The sequence below is a fragment of the Erpetoichthys calabaricus genome, chromosome 15, assembly GCF_900747795.2.
Source record: "Erpetoichthys calabaricus chromosome 15, fErpCal1.3, whole genome shotgun sequence".
Lineage (NCBI taxonomy): Eukaryota > Metazoa > Chordata > Cladistia > Polypteriformes > Polypteridae > Erpetoichthys > Erpetoichthys calabaricus.
Window position 1 is genome coordinate 22,089,070 of NC_041408.2, and position 24,798 is coordinate 22,113,867.

Consider the following 24,798-nt stretch of genomic DNA (forward strand, 5'->3'; position numbering starts at 1 on the left):
AGAGTTTTTTTCATCTGACCATATGACATTCTCCCAATCCTCTTCTGGATCATCCAAATGCTCTAGCAAACTTCAGACGGGCCTGTACATGTACTGGCTTAAGCAGGGGGACGCGTCTGGCACTGCAGGATTTGAGTCCCTGGTGGCGTAGTGTGTTACTGATGGTAGCCTTTGTTACTTTGGTCCCAGCTCTCTGCAGGTCATTCACTAGGTCCCCCCGTGTGGTTCTGGGATTTTTGCTCACCGTTCTTGTGATCTTTTTGACCCCACGGGGTGAGATCTTGCGTGGAGCCCCAGATCGAGGGAGATTATCAGTGGTCTTGTATGTCTTCCATTTTCTAATAATTGCTCTCACAGTTGATTTCTTCACACCAAGCTGCTTACCTATTGCAGATTCAGTCTTCCCAGCCTGGTGCAGGTCTACAGTTTTGTTTCTGGTGTCCTTTGACAGCTCTTTGGTCTTGGCCATAGTGGAGTTTGGAGTGTGACTGTTTGAGGTTGTGGACAGGTGTCTTTTATATTGATAACGAGTTCAAACAGGTGCCATTAATACAGGTAACGAGTGGAGGACAGAGGAGCCTCTTACAGAAGAAGTTACAGGTCTGTGAGAGCCAGAAATCTTGCTTGTTTGTAGGTGACCAAATACTTATTTTCCACCATAATTTGCAAATAAATTCTTTAAAAATCAGACAATGTGATTTTCTGGATTTTTTTTCTCATTTTGCCTCTCATAGTTGAGGTATACCTATGATGAAAATTACAGGTCTCTCTCATCTTTTTAAGTGGGAGAACTTGCACAATTGGTGGCTGACTAAGTACTTTTTTGCCCCACTGTAGTTATAATTACACTACTGACAGCTCTGACCCTTATGAAGCACTGTCTGAAGAAAGATGTAAACATTTGTATTGAAACAACATTGTCAACCAGACAATGTGCAGAAGCAATTAGAAGACTAATACATTTTTATACTGTTAAAAGCTGTTGAACATAAATCAGTAGATGTTATACTCGGAATATCATGTACTATTGATGCATTATGGCTTCCACATTTGCTAAAGCAGTTCAGAGTCTTTAGCTATTGCATAATTGGAGGCTAAAATGTGCTGAATATTTTTGGCTGTTTGAATAAAGTTAACAATATGACAGCAGCATTATCACTGGTATCCGCTTCCATTTGTTCCTTATGATACTGGAACACTTACATGTGTTAGTGAATGGACAAGTATGTAGGTGTTTTGCTATAACTGTGAATGATTTTTTTTTTCTTTTTTCCTTCAGACGACTCCATCGTATGTTATTGGTCAGCTCGATAAATTAATCAGAGAAGTATGTATAAAATCAATTTTTTTTTTTGGTTACATACTGAATTTATAGTACTTGCATTCAATGCACATGGATTTTTTGTTTTCAAAAGTAATAACACTTAGAGTAATATTACTTATTTAAAAAAAAAAAAAAAAAAAACAGTTTTAGCTTCTGTTGTATTGTAAAGTGTTTCCACCCACTGTGGGCAGCCTTTTGTTATTAAATGCATATTGTGGCTTATCTGCTGTCATAACAATGGTTTTAGTCAGTTCTCTTATAACTGTTTTATAACTATTTAACAAAAAGTGACTAGCATAGGTTTTTAAGATCACAGAATTTTGATATTGTGGTTGATTTTTGCTAGCAAGTTCATGAAAGTAGCATTATAGTGGCTCAGTCTGATTTAGGTACATGAAGTCAATGAAATCTACAAAGGTTTGTTTATTCATTTTTATCGGTTTGGAATGGGGTTTAAAGATGTGTACTGTGTGTTTTGCAGCATGGCCTATTGTTGTGTTGTGTTGTGTAGGTATGTGGCTGTTCTTGATGCTGCTGATATGACACCTTTTAAAAACAAAAGAAAAAAAAAAACTTCAAAGCATATAAGAATCATCTACAGATAAAGGGGCCTTGGGGATCCATCATTTCAGCCTTTACTGATACAGTACCATTGTCATTTCACTCTACCAGTTGTCAGAGATATCAGCCACAGTCCTTCTCTGTAGTAGACTTTGCATTTCCTCTGTACAAAGATAAGTTAAGCCTATATGGAGGAATATTATGATCAAAAATACATAAATAAAATGAAAAACTTTGAAATGTGACAATAAATAAAGAAAAAAACATGAGCCGCAGGATTCCTAAGTCAAGCAAATTAGCTTCGCTCACTGAGTGCAAGGGAAAAAAATAAAATGTAGTATTTATAAAATAAGTTTAACTGCCAATTTTATTTTTCAATAAATAAAGAGCATTTACAATAACATATAAATCAATATAAACAACATTATTAACATCATTATCATATGAAAATATGAAGTAATATAGAAGAAGCACATTGCATATAAATATAAATTATTAAACAGTAAAATATTTTGATAAAAGAATTTGAACAACACATAAGAAGTGTAAGTTATTAACAGTAAAACATTAACATTTAAGAAGTAAAGATACATTGAGTACTACTGCAGTGCTTTCGGGTATACTACATTTTTTGTTTGCCCATTACGTGTATAAATGTATAATTTTTTTGGTGTACCTACCCGAGAACACGCAACATATAACTGACCGTGGGAGAAGCATGGATTTGAAACACGCGTTGAGTTCATCCGCTGGTGTCCCTCATAGAATAACTGGTAATGTTTGACGAAAATCTCCTGCCGAGTAAAACGACATTACCTCCCATTATTTTGCTAGGATCTCTGAGATCTTGCATTGTTCGGTTCAAGGCTTCATAAGCTCTCTTATGTGCCATGGTGCACTCATCCCAAACTATTATCTTTGAATGTTACAAGACTTTTGCCTTTCCAGAGCTCTTGCGTATGTTGCAAATTGGATTTTTGTCATGAGCTAGGTTTAATGGTAATTGCAATGCCGAATGTGCTGTACGGCCTCCATCTAATAATGCAGAAGCGATTCCCCATGACGCTACAGCCACAGCTATGTCACCATTCGCTCTCTCAGCAAAAATCAGGTTTATTAAGAATGTTTCTCCTGTTCCTCTATGGTCATACGTAATTTCCATTTCAAACGCGAAAAGAATGTTATATATATATATATATATATATATATATATATATATATATATAGATTTGTGTCCGAAATGGTGTTCTATATGGACCAGCCTGCAGTTGTACTGTAAATAAACTTCAGTAGGGTGTTTAACACATCTTGGAAAAAGAGAATATCTGAAGTGGATGCTTTGTGTATCTGAATTCTCAATGTCATGGCAAAAGCGGGAATGTTGTCTGAGAATAAATCTTTCTGCAATACTTGTTTAAATAATATTGACATATTTCAGTTGTTACATTTTTAATATTTTGCCATTTTGTTTCGCAGTTTCTTCAGAATGTTTTGGATTTTGACATTTTGATTTCTTAAGCCAAATTTAAACTTACTTGGTTCTATTGAAAAGTGTCAATTTTATAATTAACATTAGAAATACTCGACTCCCTGAGACATATGAGGCCTTTGTTTATTGCAGACTGCTTCTGTGTGTTGTATGAAATTAAGGAAAGAAATGCATACATTTGCTATTTGTAATAAAACAAAAAATAAATAAGATGAATAAAAATCACTGTTTAATGATTAAGCAAAATGTAACCTACTATCATGATGTAAAAACAGCCTGAATGCTACAGTGGTTTGTTCAATTCACGTGTTTTCTGAACAAAATATCACAAAAATAAGCTTTCCTAATGGTACGGTGGTGAAATATAATCCTATATCCATTGTCCCCATGGTATAGTGATGAAATATAATTATATATTAATTTAATTATTATCCCAAACAGATTCTTGGCTCTAATGCAGGATTTGCAGTCGGGAATAGAACAAAAGCTGAAAACACTTCAGCTGCTGGTGAAAAACCATCCCATGTAATGACATAGTTGCAAGATACATTCAGTATCATAGATATTTCTTTTGAAGTTGTTCAATATGAGAAACAGAGTACTATGCTCTGGCTACAGGCCAGGAAATATATCAGCCAGCAATTCTTTCTCAAATTTCAAGCAAACTCCCCAATGCTCTCCTCCTTTTTGTTAAATTTTGAAATGCCACAGATAATAGAATACAAACTTCATATTTCATGTTACAATTATTACTTATGAAACTATTTACCTATTCATATGATAGATAAAATCCATGTTGGCATGTCACTTGAGTACACAGAACAAGGTAATTGTGGGCAGCTAACTTTTAGTATTGAAACCTTCTTCAGTAAAATGTGTACAGTGTTATCAGTTCATTTTATTTTCAAAATAGGTTTCTACCCTTGATGGAGTATTAGAAGTACGCAATGAGCATTTTTGGACCGTTGGTTTTGGATCACTGGTACGTAATGTGTTATATTTATTTCAAGTGAAGTATACTGTTGCTTGACATTTGTGTGCTGGTTATCATGGATTGAAGTAAAACAAAAATGTGCTAAATTCTCCAGTCATCCATTTCCTAACTTCACTTAATCCAAATAACGAACCATTTTTTGTTCATATTGGAGAATACATAAACTTAAACTGAATTTTAGAAAAATATTGTGAAATGTTTATTTCCTGTTGTGACAGTAAAATATTACTGTGTTTGTCAATATGCTCCAGGTAAAATGAGGGGCTGTGATTATGGTTATTAAGGTTAATGATTTAACTGTCTGTATCAATGACTATTTTATTTTCTCAGCCAATACTTAAATTTAGAGATTCTGTAACTATTTTACATATTTTTCAGTATTTAGTCCCCCACTATCATTATAAATTATTTCTGTAAAATATTTGATGTATCTTTTTTATTTTTCGGACTACAGTTTAATAAATGTGCATCAATAATATTAGTTGCCATATTTGAGTTGAATAATCTGTCAAGTTCTTAAGTCATTCTTTTACTGACAGCTTTCAGATATTAAAGTAAAACATGTAAAAGGTTAATTATTCTGGTTTTTATCCCACATCCCTAAGACATAAAGATTAATTTACCTGGAGAGTCTAAACAGGCTTTGTGTGTGTGAGTGAGTATGAATGTGTGTGTGGGACGTCTACGGCCGGTTTTCACCTTGTGCTCAGGGCTACCTTTGTGCTTGACCAGGAAAAAGAATGTATGGATAGATTAATTAAAATAGAAATGTTAATCACACTATATAGATTTTATATAGGTCTTTCTGTAGTTATGCCATGCTCCGTATTTAATATTATTTATCCTTGCTATAATGAATCATTCACCTTAGTCTGCACATTTTTTTAAAACCTTATTTTTTTAATTAGTTGTACTAAACCTTTTTCTTCTTTTCCTCTAACATTTCCTTGACAAGGAGATATTTTCTATACTGGAATGCGAAAACAATGTCATCTTTGTCACTATTTTTAGTTTTCCCTTATCGTCTTCTACTATTCTGATTGTGCTTGTTACATTTATTTTTAATTCTAAACTGACCAGACAGTGCCCTTCACGAATATTGACACCCTTGATCAATAAAAGCAAATGTCATTTTATTGAGATAAACTAATTAAACAGAAAATAAATTATCATCATGAAACAAATTTTTTTCTCAAGTATGTGCCACCATTATTTGCACTTTTATTTTAATACTTTTTTGCCATAAAAGCCTTTGGCAAGATAATAGCTCTGAGTCTGTAAGGAAAGATGAGTAATAGCACCATTATTTTTCATTTGATATTTTCATTTTCAGACTTTATACAGTATATATTACTATATAAGATATGTATACTATATTGTAAAAATATTTTGTAAAATATGTTTAGGCTGAAGTGAACAGTATTTTTCTTGTACATTTTAAAATTACATTGTCTTTATTTTCTGCAACTGAATAACATTTTGTGACTTATACTAAAGTACAGTCTGAAAATACTTTTTATATTGTACTAATAAATATAGATATTTTGGGCATCAGTGCAACATTAAACAAAAAAACTTGTTTTTTTTATTAAACTGAAGGTTTCTAAAAGTTAGAAAGAATAATTAGAATATTGAATATTTTAGTAATGTTTTTATACTTTATGTATTTTTTTAAGGTAAATGAGAGTTTATTATGTACTTTGGAGATTTTACTGTAAGTACCTCATCAGATGATAGGGCATGAAGACAGAATGGAAAAATATATGGAGGCTAAGACTTCCTAAAAGAGAAGTCAGCTCTCTTGGGAGGATTGTTTTTTTAAATTTAGGTGGCAGATCTCCACAATATTTACAGTTGGCCATATAAATTATAATTAAGAATAAACTTTAATTAAACTTCCAGACTTACCTTAATGCCACAATATAATTTGCATATAGCAGAATGGTCACACATACTGTAAATGTAAACAGTAATGCAGGGCATGTTACAAGTGAGCCTGGTAATGGTTTCATTTCTGTGCTTACTGCTGCTTGGATGGACTTTTACTACCAGAGAACTTGTAATGTAATAAGATGAGTTGGGAAAACTGGTGGATGGGTCACATTTGAAACAATACATGTGAGATCAATAACAACAACATCAAAATGCTTAAAGAAGTAAATACCAACATAGTCTTGCTTGCATTTAATCGAAGACTGCAAGAAGTGTGTGCATGATACTGGTGGCTCATCCAGGACTGGTTCCACTCTTGTACCCAGTGATACTGGATTAGGTTATCAACACCCATGAATGTAAACTGGATTAAAAGTGTAATTGATAATGGATGCTTATATGAAACCACTACTTTCATTTTAATTAAATTTAACATTTTTCTTAATGTCCTCTAGATTGATCATAGTATTTACATTGAGGTTTTTTATTTTAACTGAATAATTTGACCAATTCTAAAATAAACATAGTCACTATTTCAAGCAAGTGGCCGGCATGCTGTAGTCTTCAATGGCAGTACAATATATCCTAAGCCACACAGCAGGCATTAAACATGGTTAAATTCACTGGCTAATCATATTTCTCTTTTAGATATATATAAAAAGCCCTGCACTATGAATTCTACAGAGTCTGCCTAAACAGCTATTCTTGTTTGGCATCATCCTACACGCATCACAGAATTACATCATTTTATTTTATCACATGTAATGTCTTTTGCACTTCCAGAGGCCATCTTCTGGTGAAAGTATCCTAAACTGTGTTTGGCTTGTTGTTCCCCAGAGTTTGCCTTTTTTCATTTAGTTCTAGACATTGTTAAAACAGGCATACAATGCAAAGTAACTTTTAAATAAGCTGTTTCTTACATTTTTATTCTCTTGGTTTATTTTTTAACTTTCCTATATTTATTTTCAAAACTATAGATAGAGATAATTACAAAAGATAAAGTAGAGTCATAATGCATCAATACATAGGCAGCATGTCCATATCCTCACTGCTGTAAAGATCAACATAAGTGGTATAGACCAATAAGATTATTATCAAATTAAGAACAAGCAGAAAACTGGAAACTTTTAAGACATAATCCATCTTAATTTTCAGTATTCTCTAATACATGCTGTTTAGCTCATAAGTTACAAAGTATTGTTTATAAATATTTAAGGCTCTTTGTCAACTGGGCTTCTTATTGAAAATAGCTCTATTGAAAAAAATAAGTTTTATAAAATCAATATGCCTTACAAGAACAAATAAGGGAATTCCATTAATTTTTGAAGAAGCACACTGCTGAATACAATAAAAATGTTTTGTGAACATCTAGTAATATCAGTAACAATCAATGTAAAATGTTTTTTTTTGTAGACCATAGTGTGTAATGTTTAGTGGTTAACACTGTTGCCTTGGAGTGGATAAACGGTTTATAAATTGGATAGATGGATGGATGCATGGAGGTTTCAAGACCAGTTAGGCTATGGAAAACAGACTGTGTATTTTAATCACTTATGTATGAGGTGTCCAGCCATATTTCTACATACTTTACGTTGCAGTAAACCCACAAGTCAATCAAAAGCAATAATGATATTTGTACATTTTCAAATAAATCCTATGTTGTCTGCTCTCTTTAATTACTAAAATATGTGATTTGCATAAGTATACTCCAGGGTGAGCAGTGCGTCACAACTGAGTGAATCTGCTTTTAGCAAAGATTTTATCTTCTACAAGCCGCATACAGTGGATACATTGGATAGCCGAGTTTCAGCCTATTCTAACAATGTACAGTATATTTGTTTATGATTCACCATTCATATTACATGTCACAGCTCTGTGTAAAAGACGGGAAATAAATGGCTTCTGCAACAGTTCATCTTTACGCATCGGTACACACAAAGCTCAAGTCATATTCTGGTAACAGTTTGAATTCTGATTAGAACAACGCATTTGATGAATTTTGTAAAATTTGATATTTGTAAATATTACTTTTAGTATCACTTTGAAACATCGCAGTCTGTAGTTTTACAGTTCAAGCATCACAAATTCAATTAGCATATCCAGAGACTGTTTGCTGCACATTCTGCCTGTGTTAGTTTACTGAGCAGTGCTCTTTCAGTATCAACGTCTTAGTGTACCTGTGAGTATTGTTATGTGAGGAAACCCTCTACCCCTTAGCTCAAATGTCACTTTATGACACCACTCACATGAGAGAAAAAAGGGTGTAATATTTTATATCCAGTTTTTTTTTTTGTTTCTAAAAAGGCATACCGTTTCCAAACAGGGGATACCCTGTGCCAAGCTCTCCTCATATAACGGCCTGTCTCCTAGTATCTACTCCATGCTCTTGAAGCTGTGCTGGTATACATTGCAAACCTTGCGACAGGCATATATGGATGTGCCATCCTGGAGGAGCTGGACTACCTGTGCAACTTGAATTGGCTGCAAGTACCACCTCATGCTACCAGTAGTGACAAGGACACTAGCAACATGCAAAACTAGAGATGAATCCGTCAGGAAGAATAAGGAGAGAACAACTGTCTATGGCCACCACCTGCAAAACTATTCCCTTTTTGGGAGTGTCTTGCTGTTACCTCTCCAGTGCACCTGTTATCACTTTCATTTGCACCAAAGCAGGTGAAGCTGATTCACAATTGCTTATGCTTCCTAATTGGACAGATTGATATCCCTGAAGTTTAATTGACCTGATTAAATGTTCCTTTAATTTTTTGAGCAGTATATATGAAATTTATGTACTGGTCAGCAGTATAATTGGTACCAATTCCTTTTGCCAGTTGTGCATGTGATGGCACCTCTTCCCCAGATAAAAGTACTGCAGATATTATTCAGTTGAATAATATTCAGTTTAGTAATTCTGGTGTCTTCTGCACAGTAAGGCTATGAGCAGGAGAGTGATAGTTAATCCTGGATGAGCAGTAACAGGATGACATCGGTCATCATTTTCATTGTGGTAAAGACAATTCAGTGCTTCTGGCACTTCAGTCAAGCATGCACAATTGTAATTCCACATCTAGATATTGTGTATGTGGAGTTCGCATATTCTTACCATGTCCGTGTGAGTTTCATCTAGGTACCCTGATTTTTATCATGCATCCCCAAAGACGTGTGGGTTAGTTTTATTGGTTATTTCATATTTGTACTGTTAGTGTGAATATTGCTGTTTATGTGATGGACTAGCACCTTATCATGACTGTTTACTACCTTGCACCCTGTGCTACTGAAATAGGCTCTGGCCCCCCATGACCCTGAATTTTATTTTATGGCCAGATAACGCAGTGAGCAAATCACACATTTTCACAGTTAACAAAACAGAACTTTACTGTTTGCTCAGGACTAGAGTGTATTTCACATAAAGGCAAAATTATGTTGCTTGTACACACATGATAACATCTAGGAGACAAAAGCAATGAGAAGATGATACTCATGTTGTGTTATGATTGTTTAATATGTTGGTGGCTGGTCAATAACCGGTGGGATGGTAAATGTGCTTACTCTGGGTCCTTGGCTTAGTACAATACAAATTATATTTCTTTGTTTATATTGAATATGTTGCTTTTTTGTAGAGAGTCACCTCTTATCTAAGCTTTTATAATGGTTGGTGTTTCATATCCATGACTATGTTGGATGCTTAGCGCCATCTACAGAACTCAAAAGAGTTTACTTAATAACCTTTGAGCAAAAGAAGCAAACTAAGACTACATTCATCTCACTTGTTGAAGAGATGTTATTTTTGCTGGTCTGAAAGGTGAGTCTTCCCTCCACACGAGCAGTGTGAACACGATTTTCTCTCTCAAATTCTGAATGCAGATGAATGTGGAAAAACATTCCCATTAATAACCTCATTAAAAGTTTCGTAATTAGGTAATTGATGAATGAACAGCTCCATATCATGGTGAAGTCAAGGGTTGATGGTTATATAGATGTTAAGAATGTTTCAGTGATTTTTGGAGAAATTAGTTGGGGGCTGGAAATGCATTGTTATTTTCCCACATCCAATTTTTCATTTTTCCATGTTGTCAGGAATGGATTAAAATAGATATCAAGGAATGATTATACAAATATACCATATATATAAATAAATAAATAAATAAATCAGAACATAGCATATATCTACATTTTGTTTTGCTTTTGCAGATTCTTCTTTGTAACCAAACAAAAATGGTAATCATTAGCAGTGTAATGATATTTCATATCGCAAAATTTCTCAATTCAAAAATATGACACACATCATGGGTATATAAATACATATCACAATAATGTATAATCTGTTTATCTTTTGTCTAACAGTTATTTAGTGTATTGCTCTAGTTTAACAACAGATGGAATCAACTTTATATATGCATTTACAAGCCTTGGTCTTAGTTTATGTGGCTAAGCACCCAGTAACCGATTTAAGAATGGAGTCCAAGTGCAAATTGAAGTGTGCCCCATTGTCGTTTAAGTGTGCTGTGTCGCAGCATTATGGATTTCCTGTTAAAGAAAACAGTGAGAAAATAACTAATAAGACAAAGACGATTTGCAGACATTGCAAAAAAGTTTTGACATGAACCATTTACAATGCAGTCATGGTGACAAATACAAGTCACCTTCTGCAAAATAGCAATTCCTTAAAGGCCAAGCATTTCCAACAGATTTATTTTCAGCCGTTTCCAGTCCACATGAGACCGTTTTTTTTGTCATTGAGAATGAGGCGTTTTAGCTGACTTCAGTATTGCCTCATGCCCGCACTTTAATGCCATTTTATTGCCAGCTGCATGCAATGAGATATTAAGAGGAGTATGAGAACAACCCTGAGACTATGAACAGCTGGACCTCTATAGGGTGAACCAGAGCTATATCATGATTGCAGGACATGTCACCATTGACTGCTCATTTTGAAACACAAGTCACATGGGATTGACTTTTTAAATTGAAGATCCACCTCACCCCTTCATTCATCGGTGAAGACTTCTATCTTTGATTCAAAAACTCAATCCAGTATGACTTGTGTTTCCGGTTTATGATGTTCGCTGATTTTGTTTTTCAAATGTATCTAAAAAGTGTGTTTTACACGTTTTGAGCATATGTTGATTATGTGACATGTGACATTGCTTACCTTTGACTTGTATTCTGTCATAAACTTTGTATCTCTGTTCTGCATGAAAGCATGAGATTAAAAAATTCTCAGCCATCATTAAAGACTGCATGGGGTAACGTATACATTAAACATCATTTTGGCATGGAGTATTATGAGTGTTTTGTGCTTTTTTAGGCAGTATACTTTATTCACAGTGTTACTGCATTATTTATGTAGTGGCAAGAAAAATGCATTGCTTCAAAAATAATAAACTTGTCAGTTATCATTTTTGCTCATTCAGATTTTATTTAAAATATCATGAGAGAGTTTTAAATCTTGATCCAGTAGCTTGAATTAAACCAAATCATGAGCCGAGTGCATCGTTATACCCCAGTAATGATAGTACATTTTATTTAAATATCACCTTTCTGATAATACTCAGTGCACTTGAAACACATAGTCCAAGCAAAGTTTTCCAGTGTTAACTGGATTTTAAAAAAAAAATGTATTAACCCCATATACTTAAATCACTTTAGGATGCAAAAACAAAGCATAACTCATGATTGCTGATTAAATTACTGTGCATGACCAAAAAATTATTGATGAAGAGCTTGGCTCCAGTTTTTCAGTCAGTGTTTTCCACTTAGATTGCATTGCACTATCCCATCCACACAATTGAGTAGTGAGGGCTATGAAATTAATCCTGAAATATATATATAAGTGTAATATAAACTTTAGCTGTTTTTACCCTTGCCATTGTATTCTGCTAGTGGTGGGACCTTTTGATATTTGGAAGTAAAATAAATATATTTTTTGTAGAAGTGTTGGAGGCGAGTTCATTTTAAATTTGGGCTTACTTACCTGCATGTCATGTCTTGGATTGATATTTGACCATTGAACAACTTTAATGACAGGCTTATTATGAAAGGAGGTTGAAATATTGGCGGAAGGTAAGATTAAACCTAGGAAAGGATATTTAGTTTTTGGCGGTCTAACAACAATAAATTGATTTATCAAAATATTTCTTTCAGTTTTGTTTCCAAATTCAGCCTCTTTAGGAACGACACAATTAAAGGATAGGTGATGCAAGCCACACAAGCACGTCTTCTCTAAAACATGTTTATTGTATGTTGTCTTGTCAATTATTACCAGAGTAGTAGGGTTCACTTAAATACATTTGTCCAGTATGTAGCAAAAATACACTGTGCAAAGAACAATTGGTTTTCATGGGTCTCTTACTAGCAGCTGAGATGCCATTCACGTGGTCCATAAAACTGCAGCCATTTTAGCCCAATATAGCTGCCAAAAACAATAGCAAGGCTTTCTTTTCCGTAACATGCTTTAAATCCACTAGCATTAGTAATTAAGGTGGTGGTGAGTGCTGAGAGAAATACACAAACTAACAAAAACATACTGACATTGCTTTCTTCTTTCTTGTGTTGCGCCCAGTGATGTCTGGGTAGACGTCATCTCCTCTCAAGCTGAACTTTTTTAAGAAGAATTGATGATTGATTGATCAAACCACTGCTTTCGTTTAAGTTAAATGTTACTTTTGACTTATTTGGGCATTTGTACTGATCGTAATATTTACATCTGGGTATTTTATTTGATATATGTTAACTGACAAGTTATTTTTATAGGTTCTATGTAAACATCGTCTAAGTCTCATTGCCCAAATTGCTTCCATACTGCTGTCTCTAAATACCTGCGTCATATATACCCAGCTGTACGCCTGTACAAAGCAGTTAAGCTATTCTTAAAGCATTTGTAATTTTGGTACTACCTATTGGTTCTTCTGGAGCAACTCTTACATAAAGAGGTCTCTGAAAAATTGCACAGACTCTGCCTGAGAAGTAATATTTGTTTCACATCTTCATTCATGTTTTCTGAAATTGTCAATTAGCTTAAGCGTATTAATGTCATGTCTGCTCCCAGATGCCATCTGCTGGTAAGTTTTTATTGAAATGCATTACGTTTCTTGAGGGTTTAGATTTCAATTGAAGGTACTTTTAAAAGAAATTGCTTTGTTTGCTTTAACAATGCGAGGTTAAAAAAAAAAAAAAAAACTAAAATTGTAATCATCAGTCTATTCTAATTTGATTCTCCAAAATATATTGTAATTCCCCCTAATCATTATTTTTTTGATCTAAGATGTTTTCCCCTCCTATGATAGTGTTCATAGTGGGAATCTACTGTAATGTGATTCTACAAGATAAACTTAAATTTACAGCAGTTGTGAATTTTCTGATATTGGGTGCATCCATCCCCTGCAGTACCACAGATCGTGTTCTTGCTGCGGTAGCTGATGTCTGTGTGCCACAGAGATCCCTCAAATAATACCACGTATACATACTGATATTGGATTTCTGTCCTATTTATGGATTTCACATAATGGAAATCATGTTTGAATACAAGGATGTTCATAGGGTTTATCTGATACCAGAGTTCTTGGGGACAAAAGTCAACAATCAGCATGACAGTTGTTACATTTGATCTGAGGTCACATGATCTGGACACTTGGATAAACAGACAGGGATGAGTTGAAAACTTCTCATAAATGCAGCACCCACTCGGACAAAGTTGGAGAAGACAAATTGGTTTTAAGGGTTTACTGGGAATGACTGGCAAATGCCCTTTTAGAAGATAAGGTCTTCATCATTTTGGGAGTGGTCAGGGATGTCAAGTCTGAGTAGATGATGTTTAAAACCTTAACTAGTAAAGGCAGGTGCAGAGTGCTTTGGTCAGAAGGTTGTTGGTGACTGTAATGTTGACAGTCATAGGACCAGTTGGTGTACATCTGCAGTAAAGAAATCTGTCAAGTTGTAGAAAGAGTCCCCCCATTCAGTGTTAGCAGAAGGGTCTTTGGATTTGAGAGTGAAGTACCAGCACTCTACTGTGCAGAGTTTGGGGAGGTCAGGGAGAATAACTTACAGGCAGCCTCGAAGAGGCTCTAGCAAGAGAAGGCAGGATTTTGCCCAGGTTGTTAAAGTTAAGGGGGTGGGGGTACATTGGCCTCAGCTGGATGTATCAAATGTTGTAAGGAAGCCTTTCAGGAATTCCTAATCATGGGGAATATTCCTCTCCTGGGAGTAGGCAGAGCCAGAAGCATCAGTTGGGAATATGTCCATCTCTCAAGCACACATGAGGGTCGGCGCCGCCGAGAGTGGCAGCCTTTTCAGCAGCTCCGTGTAGGACTATATGTGTATGTGTATTTTTCTACTTTTATTTTTCTATTTTTATTTATTGATCACTCCTACCACTTTATTTTATGTGGATTTGTTCCCTGGACACACTTACTTTTACAACGTGGGCATGGATTTTTACACGCCGAGACTCGCCTATTCAAGTACTCAACTTTGAGCGCTGAGAACAAATACCAGTGCCGGTGTGGTTCCCTATTTACCTGACGAGGTAAGAAGGCGGTATCGTGGTAGCAGAGCCGGCACTAAGCTAAAAATGAAGCGGCTTGCGAGAAAGTGGCGTTTTAAGCCTTCGGTGCCTTCTGTTATTCTGGGGAATGTGAACTCAATTTCGAATAAGATCGACGAACTGGCTGCGCTGGTGAAAAATGTCAGAACCTACAGAGAATGCAGTTTGTTGTGTTTCTGCGAAACGTGGCTAACTAAGACCATCCCAGATGCTAATGTGGAGCTACCCGGGTTTAGCACAGTTGGAGCGGACAGAGACGCAAGTACCTGTGGGAGGCACAAAGAAGGAGGACTCGCTCTCTATGTTAATACACGGTGGTGTAACTCTGGACATATTAATGTCAAAATCTCCACTTGCTGCAGGGACATCGAACTGTTCGCCGTAAGTCTGCGACCCTATTACTTGCCCAGAGAGTTTGGACACGTCATTGTTGTCATCGTGTATATTCCTCCTCGGGCGGACGTGGAGATAGCGAGTGACATCATCCATTCTGCTGTTGCTAAGTTACAAACGCAGCACCCCGAGGCACTTGTACTAATCGCTGGAGACTTTAACCATGTGACGCTGGACAAAACATTACCTGCATTCTCCCAGTATGTGGACTGCAACACCCGGGGAAATAAGACTATTGATTTACTGTATGCAAACGTTAAAGACGCATACAGTGCCACCCCGCTGCCTGCGCTTGGGAAAGGAGATCATAACCTGGTTCTGCTTCAGCCTCAATACAAACCAAAAGTGAGAGTCCTACCTACAACCACACGATCATTCAGGAAGTGGACCCCGGAGGCTGAGAATGCTCTGAGACAATGTTTTGGAACTACAGACTGGGATATCCTGCAGGGATCACATAGTGAGAACATTGAGGAGGTTGTTGACTGCACTACTGACTACATCAACTTCTGTATGGACATTGTAGTTCCAGTAAGAACTGTACGCTGCTATGCTAACAACAAGCCATGGATTACAAGTGACATCAAGGGCCTTTTGAACCAAAAGAAAAGGGCCTTTAAAGACGGTGATCAGCATGAGCTCAAGCGCGTGCAGAAGGAACTCCGAGTCCAGCTCAGGGCGGCGAAAGAGCAGTACAGGAGAAAGCTGGAGCAGAAGTTGCAGAACAACAGCATGAAGGAAGTGTGGGATGGGATGAAGATCATCACTGGCTGCAGCTCAAAGCGGGGTACCACCATCGAGAGAGACGTGAAGAGAGCAAACCAAATGAACATCTTCTTTAACAGGTTTGACCACCCTAACCCACTCTCACCTCGGAGTACTGCACTCTCTACACATCCTTCTGCTGATACCAACATAGGAGAGACATCCCCACCCACAATTACAGCAGCGCAAGTGAGCAGAGAGCTGAGGAAACTTCGTGCCAGCAAAGCAGCAGGTCCAGATGGAGTATCGCCATGACTGCTGAAGGTCTGTGCATCAGAGCTGGGGGGTCCTCTACAGCGCATCTTCAACCTGAGCCTGGAACAGGGGAAAGTCCCGAGGCTTTGGAAAACATCTTGCATCACCCCAGTCCCAAAGGTATCACGTCCTGGTGAGCTGAATGACTTCCGGCCTGTCGCTCTAACATCACATGTGATGAAGACCATGGAGCGGCTGCTGCTTCACCACTTGAGGCCACAGGTCCAACACGCCCTCGACCCTCTGCAGTTCGCATACCAGGAGAAGGTGGGAGCGGAAGATGCCATCATCTACATGCTACACCGATCCCTCTCCCACTTGGACAGAGGCAATGGCGCTGTAAGAATTATGTTTCTAGACTTCTCTAGCGCCTTCAACACCATCCAACCTCTGCTCCTTAGGGACAAGCTGACAGAGATGGGAGTAGATTCATACCTGGTGGCATGGATCGTGGACTATCTTACAAACAGACCTCAGTATGTGCGTCTCGGGAATTGCAGATCTGACATTGTGGTCAGCAACACAGGAGCGCCGCAGGGGACTGTACTTTCTCCGGTCCTGTTCAGCCTATATACATCAGACTTCCAATATAACTCGGAGTCCTGCCACGTGCAAAAGTTTGCTGACGACACTGCTATCGTGGGCTGCATCAGGAGTGGGCAGGAGGAGGAGTATAGAAACCTCATCAAGGACTTTGTTAAATGGTGTGACTTAAACCACCTATAACTGAACACCAGCAAAACCAAGGAACTGGTGGTGGATTTTAGGAGACCCAGGCCCCTCATGGACCCCGTGATCATCAGAGGTGACTGTGTGCAGAGGGTGCAGACCTATAAATACCTGGGAGTGCAGCTGGATGATAAATTGGACTGGACTGCCAATACTGATTCTCTGTGCAAGAAAGGACAGAGCCGCCTGTACTTCCTTAGAAGGCTGGCATCCTTCAACATCTGCAGTAAGATGCTGCAGATGTTCTATCAGATGGATGTGGCGAGTGCCCTCTTCTACGCAGTGGTGTGCTGGGGAGGCAGCATTAAGAAGAAGGATGCCTCACGCCTGGACAAACTGGTGAGGAAGGCAGGCTCTATTGTTGGCATAGAGCTGGACGGTTTGACATCCGTAGCAGAGCAACGGGCACTCAGCAGGCTCCTATCAATTATGGAGAATCCACTACATCCATTAAACAGTGTCGTCTCCAGACAGAGGAGCAGTTTCAGCGACAGACTGCTGTCACTGTCCTGCTCCACTGACAGACTGAGAAGATCATTCCTCCCCCAAACTATGCGACTCTTCAATTCCACCAGAGGGGGTAAACGTTGAACATTATTCAAGTTATCGTCTGTCTTTTACCTGCATTTTTTATTACTGTTTAATTTAATATTTTTTGCTGCTGGAGTATGTGAATTTCCCCCTGGGATTAATAAAGTGTCTCTCTCTCTCTCTCTCTCTCTCTCTCTCTCTCTCTCTCTCTCTCTCTCACTGAGGTTATTGCCATGATTATGAAGCTGTATAGTGGTAAACCTTTAGGGTTGGATAAGATCCACCTAGCAATGCTAAAATACTGGAGGTTGTTAAGGCTGCTGCTGGTACTAACTGACCTCTTCTGCATTGAGTGAATGGCAGGGACTATTCATCGAGACTCACACTGGAGTAGAAGGTTCCAATGGGGTAGTTGACTGTAAGGGGTCAGGAATAGTTTAGGGGGGTTATTGGGTGGCACACTGAGACAAAAGGGATAAGGACAAAGGAAAGCATTTTAGACAATACTGCTATATTAGTTTAGTGTTGTGCTGAGGTGTCACTTGTTGCACGGCTGCACTTGGATCTCAATCCGGGTGGTTCGCCATTGGGTGGGTGCGACAACACGCTGTAATCAGTGCATGCTCCCAACCTCTATATTAGAACATTATTGCATAGGTTCTTGTATCCCATAATTATGTTAGGTAATCAAGAACTGTTAAGATTTTGTAACAGCACAGTGGATGCTCTTATTTCAGTGTTAATTTGTTAATGTACCAGATAAACTTCAAATAGACATTTCTGGTTTCTTAGAACAGCATTCTTTGTTAAGTGGACTGTCTGTACATAAAAAGATTTATGTTTGTGAATCTTGCTGAGAAGAGAGAGTCTTCACTTTTCTGTTTCATACATCAACTGCCAAAACAACTAAATAAGCAGTGCCTTTTCTTTATAGTTTAAACTACAAGTTATATCACTCGCCATACATAATCTATATAGTATTCAATTGTAGGTTCTACGCAGTGTTTACCCCCTTCACTTGTTTTTTTATTTAGTGAACATTTGTTTTAAATGCATTTTCCATTTATTCAAAACATGTACATTTGGAATGTCTTTTGTTTTGGTATTTTTCACCATTTACTAAAGCTTCATTGATTTGTCATTTACTTTTTGTTTTTTTAACTTAATAATAATGGTTACATTTTAATAGTATTATTTTTGCACTGCAGTACTAGGGTGTTGTACTGTGTTAGCCATTATGAATGTAGAGAAAATCCAAGCAAAATGACCCCTTTTATTGGCTAACTAAAAAGATTACAATGTGCAGGCTTTCAAGGCAACTCAGGCCCCTTCTTCAGGCGAGATGTAATACACGCATATTGTAATCTTTTTAGTTAGCCAATAAAAGGGGTCATTTTGCTTGGCTTTTCTGTTATTTTTGCACTTAAACTTAATTCTTTGGTGGTAAGTAGTAGCCATTGAATAATACTTTTATATTCTCCTGGGCTTTATTAAACTTGATGTTTTTTAAAAAGTATCACCAGTAGTGTATAAAATGTCATAACCAATTACTTATTTTATTGTTGTATTCAGATGCTGAATACACAAACAACAACTTGGAGATATTTGAGCAAAAAAAAAAACTTTTAAGAAGCTGGATTCATATAACATATTTGGTGATATGAAGAACATACTTCAAATTGTTTGCAATGTAATACTTGCTTTTTTGCTCTGTTTAATTTATCCAACATACTCATTTTAAACATCTCAGCTGAGTAAGTCCATTTTGGCAGTCTGCTCTCTGGTACATGTTCCTCATAAAATAATTCTTTGTCTGAATCCTGTAAGAGTGACTGCTTGGTTGCTTTCCCTATTTTATGCATCAATATAAAGAATTCATAAAATATATTGCTACAGAGAGACAAATGTAAGAATATTGAAGTGATACATGCTTAGTATTGCTTAATCAAAATTTTCACATTCATTAGACATGTTTGTGTTTTAATTAGATGTTTCTTACAGGCCTCAATAGCTTTAATCCTACTACACAGGGGGGACGAAAGTAAAAATACACAACAAAATTGCACCAAGGAAAGTGTCTCCTGCGCTTCTTAAAAAGAGTTGTACCTGGCAAATTTTAAGGGCTGTAACTTCTCGTTTTCTTTAGAAATGCATAAATGATCTAGTTATGGATATTCAGTAGATGGCAGGACAATGCATAGCCATCCCAGCTTCATTTTTTTTTTTTTTGGAGTTTTTTTTAGAATTTCAATGAATAAAAACAATAAAAACTAATGTGGCTTACTCGGTAAAGTTAAGATTACTAAATACTCTTGAGCATTTCAGATTCAGTTTTAGTAGCCATGTATCTTACTGTAAGTACATTTTAAATCTTGCTTTTGGTTTCCATTTCATCAGCATGTGCTGTAAACAGGCTTGTGCTTTTGAATAAATTATCATTTGAATGTTTTAAAAATGTAAATAAAAAACTTTTGTGTGGACCTCTCCGGTGCAGTTTATGTTGTTACATTGATTTCTACCTTTGGATTTTGCAAGATGTGCAATTTATATCAGATGCGTGAAAAAGGGTTGCAAGTACAACTCAACAAATATAAAGCTACTCTTACAATTCAAGTAAACGGTAATAAAGATCTCCATTGATGTGTTGGCTTATTTAATATGCATCTTTGTAGGCCTCATTTTTCAGATGTTTTATTTGACCCATTTCATTCTCTTCCATTCAGACAGGATACCATTTAGTATGACTTTTATAATATGTATCAAAGGGAGTGCTCTGGTTTTACGTACTATTCAGTGTATTTTATAGATTCTTAAACTTACATTTATTCTAATGGACATACAGTAAATCTCTTGGTGTTTAGACTTCAGTTTTATAGTTTTCATAAAAAATTATGCAGAATATACTCTGTATATATACTTTGTGTCTGTCTTTTTAAATATGTCTGGGTTGCTGTATCATTGTTACTTCCTCTTTAGATTAATATCTGTTATTACAGGCTAAACACAATATATTTGAAGGATATTTAATTTATTCTTTTACTCTGCCACTTTTCTGGAAGAAACATTGGTACATATTTTAGTTTGAAACTAGCACAATTTTTATTTCTCTGTGTGTGCATTTTAAGTCTAGCTAATTGACAACGGCTTTATAGGCTTTTAACTACAAATCTCTTGGCATCACGGTGTTTTTTAGTTTAAATAATCCTTAAGTATAAAAGTAAATTCAGTGAACAGTGTTTGAATTAATTGTTCAATAACAAATTTGGAGTTTTTTAATTCATCATTTGAGCTGCTAATACAGTTTATTTGTGAATAATGCTAACAGATTTTTTTAATTGCAGTGTTTTCTATCTGTTACATTTTCAGGCTGGTTCAGTACACGTCCGAATACGAAGAGATGCCAATGAGCAGATGGTGCTTGCTCACGTAACCCATCGTCTTTATACACTTGTTTCAACACTAACTGTTCAGATTTTTAAGGATGACTGGATTCGACCATCACTAGTAACTGGAGCAATTCCAGTAGGTATGCTAAATCTCTCCGAGTACAGCAGCCTACCACCACCGCCGCCACCCCACGTGAAAACAATCGATGACTTAAGCCCGGCTACATCTACGCCTGCGAAGCCAAGCAGTCCGCCTCCAGAGTTCTCATTTAACACTCCAGGAAGAAACGTTAACCCTGTCATCCTGCCAAGTGCACAGCCTCGGCCATACGGTTTGGGATTTCATTATGGCTCCATGTCGTACAATAATATGTTTACACAAAGTACTGGAAGACCAGGAGGTGGATTTGGAATGGGACCAGCACATGGACTTAGGACAGGTTTCACCAGTGTTCCCAACAGATTTGGAACAAACAGTTTAGGACAGTTTGGTTTGCATAAACAGTGATCAGCTGCTAGTACAGTACTTATGATGGCATGAAAGTTTCATATTTTTACATTTTTGTATTAATGGACAGCAATACACTATTTAAAAAAAAAAGTTACCTTTTTTTTTTTTTCTGTGGCGAGAGGTGGGGGGGAAATTATCATAAAGGTTTGTTTATTAGAATGCTAAGTGAATATCTTTTTTAATTCCCTTTTATTTATTTTTTTTTTGCTGCTGATTTTAATGTTGATTTCAACCCTTGCTGACTGAGTGAGGGTGCAGTTTAAGAGGCCTTATAGGAAGCAAAGGAAGTACATTAGACGAGGACGTTAAAACCATAATGCACCTTCTGTTTTTTAAATATCGTATTGTGCATCAGGTCCATGTTAGCTGTTACATAGTAGTAAAGCTTCAGGTGCCAAATGACCAGTCAGTCTCCGGTAAAGAAATCACGAGCTAGGCTAAAATGCCTCCTAAATTTATAGTTTCAATTTTTTTTTTGGCCCTGTTAACTTAAAATACTTTTTATTTTAGTTTCTTTGGCATCAGGACTATTCCAAAGACATTTTACATTAAACAATATTTTGTTAGAGCAAGTTTGAGCAGAAATATGAAATTATTGAATCGGATTCTTCTGTGACAGCCCTAAACATCCTACTTAATTGTATGTTATAGTAAGTGGTGATTCTAATTTATTAAATTATTGTAATAATTGTCTATCAATGGACATAATAACGGTGTTGCTAAAAACAACTTTATTTTTGATAAAACAAGCATACATTATGTATATTTTAAACTGCTTCATTGATGGCTATGAGAAAGGAACAATTCTATTTCACTGGATTATTTTTCTCAAAAAACAATCCCCTTCAGTCTAAATTATGACTTTCTTACCTTGAGTTCGATCTTCGCCTGAATTAGACATCGTAAACCGTTTATACAAATGCTGCTTAGTATTACTTACAATTATGTCTTTTTTTTTTCTTGCTACCAAGCTTGGAAAACCACACAGTATCAGAACATTTTCAACTGTCGTTTTTATGGTCATTGCATGTAAATATTTTTGTGATTTAATTGTTTGAAGCGGGTTGTTTGTTTTGTGCTAAAATTCAAGCAAGTGCAGCAGAGACCCGGAGTGCTAATTGTGCAAGTTAAAGTGGATATGTTCCACAGTTGAGACTTTTATATATAAATAAAAGTCTAACTTGTTGCTGATAAAATATTCTTTTAGTGAAAAGTATTGTACAGCTTTCTGTATTCCTTGATTGTACTGATAAATTAGGGAATGCTTCTAGAATTAACTAGTTGCTCTTTTGTCGCTGTAATTAAATTCACAACTTAATTTTCCTTTAATACAAGTTTAATTAATTAAATATTTTTGGAAGTATTGTTTATAGCATGGTTATTGAATACTTTTATAAGATGCCAAGGCATATTATCAGATTAGCTGGGTGACCCTTTATCCCTTGATGTTTTCAGTGCTACCAGTTAACAGGAATGGCTGTCATTCTTCCTCCCTGACTATTTGTGTGTTTCTGTGTCTGCATTGAGGTCAGCAGTTATATTGGAACGAGAGCTTTCACAGATTAAAGTTTACCTTTTCAGTTTGACAGATAAACATTTTTATTACTAAAGATCAGTGATTTCACAAAAACTGATACTTCAATACCGAGGTGGGTAGGGTTTTTATATATATCCATCCATCCATCCATTTTCCAACCCGCTGAATCCGAACACAGAGCGGATCACGGGGGTCGGCTGGAGCCAATCCCAGCCAACATATATATTTTATTTTATATATATATTTTATATGTTACCGGCAATGTTTGAAATGTGGGCATTGTATAGAATACCTAGGCAATATATAGAATTCCTGGCATTTTTTGGCAAAGTATGAAATATCCAAATTATTTTAATATTATATATACTTTCCCTAGACATTGTATGTTATACCTAGGCATTAAATAGAATGGCAAATGCTATTTAGGCAAACTATTAAAAGAGAGTCATGAAAAGGCTTTTATTGAAAAGATATATGAAAAAGAAAGAAATACAAAATAAAGTATAGGACTTTCTTATTGAGGAAAACAAGAGAAAATTAAATATGAACCTACTTGTTGTAACAAGGAAGGAAAAACATTTATTTGAAATTGCATTTAATTGTCTTTTGCACAGGGCAGCATGGTGGCACAGTTGGTAGCGCTGCTGCCTCGCAGTTAGGAGACCTGGGTTCGCTTCCCGGGTCCTCCCTGCGTGGAGTTTGCATGTTCTCCCCGTGTCTGCGTGGGTTTCCTCCGGGCGCTCCGGTTTCCTCCCACAGTCCAAAGACATGCAGGTTAGGTGGATTGGCGATTCTAAATTGGCCCTAGTGTGTGCTTGGTGTGTGGGTGTGTGTCCTGCGGTGGGTTGGCACCCTGCCCGGGATTGGTTCCTGCCTTGTGCCCTGTGTTGGCTGGGATTGGCTCCAGCAGACCCCCGTGACCCTGTGTTCGGATTCAGCGGATTGGAAAATGGATGGATGGATGTCTTTCGCACAAAAACGTAAAACTTGAAAAAAGAGTCATGAAAAGGCCTTCATTAAAAATTACATACATGAAAAAAGAAAATATCAAATAAAATACAGAACTTTCTTACTGGAAAAAAAAATAAGGAAAAAAAAAAATGTACCTACTTGTTGCAACAAGGAAGGCTTGAATGGCATTTTAATTGCACTTCATTGCTTTTTTGCATTAGCAGGAGTATTCTATACTTTGCCAGTTTGTCTCTTGGCATTGCATAGAATGCCTAGGAAATGTGTGAAACATTAATCGTTTCATACTTTGACGTCCAATTTTCGATATTCTATATATTGCCTAGGCATTCTATACAATGCCTGTGTTTCATACATTGCCGGTAACATATTGTTTTTATATATGTTGTAGCAGTAGAGGCTTTCGTCCGCCTCTTGTACCCATAGGTACCACTCCAAACACCGGATAAAAGTGTAATTATTATTTATTAAATAATAATATCGTGCACCAAGCACTCTACACTCCTCACTACACATATGCTCACAATAATCACTAATAATACTCAATACAATTACCAAACCTCCTCGCCCAGACACTTGCCACCCTACCTCCCAGCTCAGCTCAATGTCTGGGCTTTCCCACAATCCTTTTATACACCCTGACCCGGAGGTGTTCCTGTCCAATCAGTCCACAGTTCCTTATTCCTTCCGGGTCAGGGTAAACGGTCCTTTTCTTCAACCCGGGAGCACGTCGTTCCTTCCTGTCACGTGACCATGACGTACTCCCGGGTTATAGGGCACATAAGAGCACACGAGCCCCCCTACAGCGACACCTGGTGGCCCCCAAGGTATCCAGCAGGGCTGCGTATAAAAACTACATAGTCCATAAGGCCCTGCT

At 36.8% G+C, this 24,798-nt stretch overlaps 1 protein-coding gene across 1 annotated transcript in view; it reads left to right on the plus strand.

Moving 5' to 3' along the window:
* Positions 1 to 22,780, plus strand: part of slc30a6 (solute carrier family 30 member 6) — a 173,958-nt gene extending 151,178 nt beyond the window's left edge. The window contains exons 13-15 of the mRNA XM_028820603.2: positions 1,280 to 1,327; positions 4,288 to 4,356; positions 20,885 to 22,780. Coding sequence (XP_028676436.1) covers positions 1,280 to 1,327; positions 4,288 to 4,356; positions 20,885 to 21,412 — 645 coding nt within the window. The 3' untranslated portion in view covers positions 21,413 to 22,780. The remainder of the gene's footprint in view (positions 1 to 1,279; positions 1,328 to 4,287; positions 4,357 to 20,884) is intronic.
* Positions 22,781 to 24,798: the final 2,018 nt, after the last annotated feature.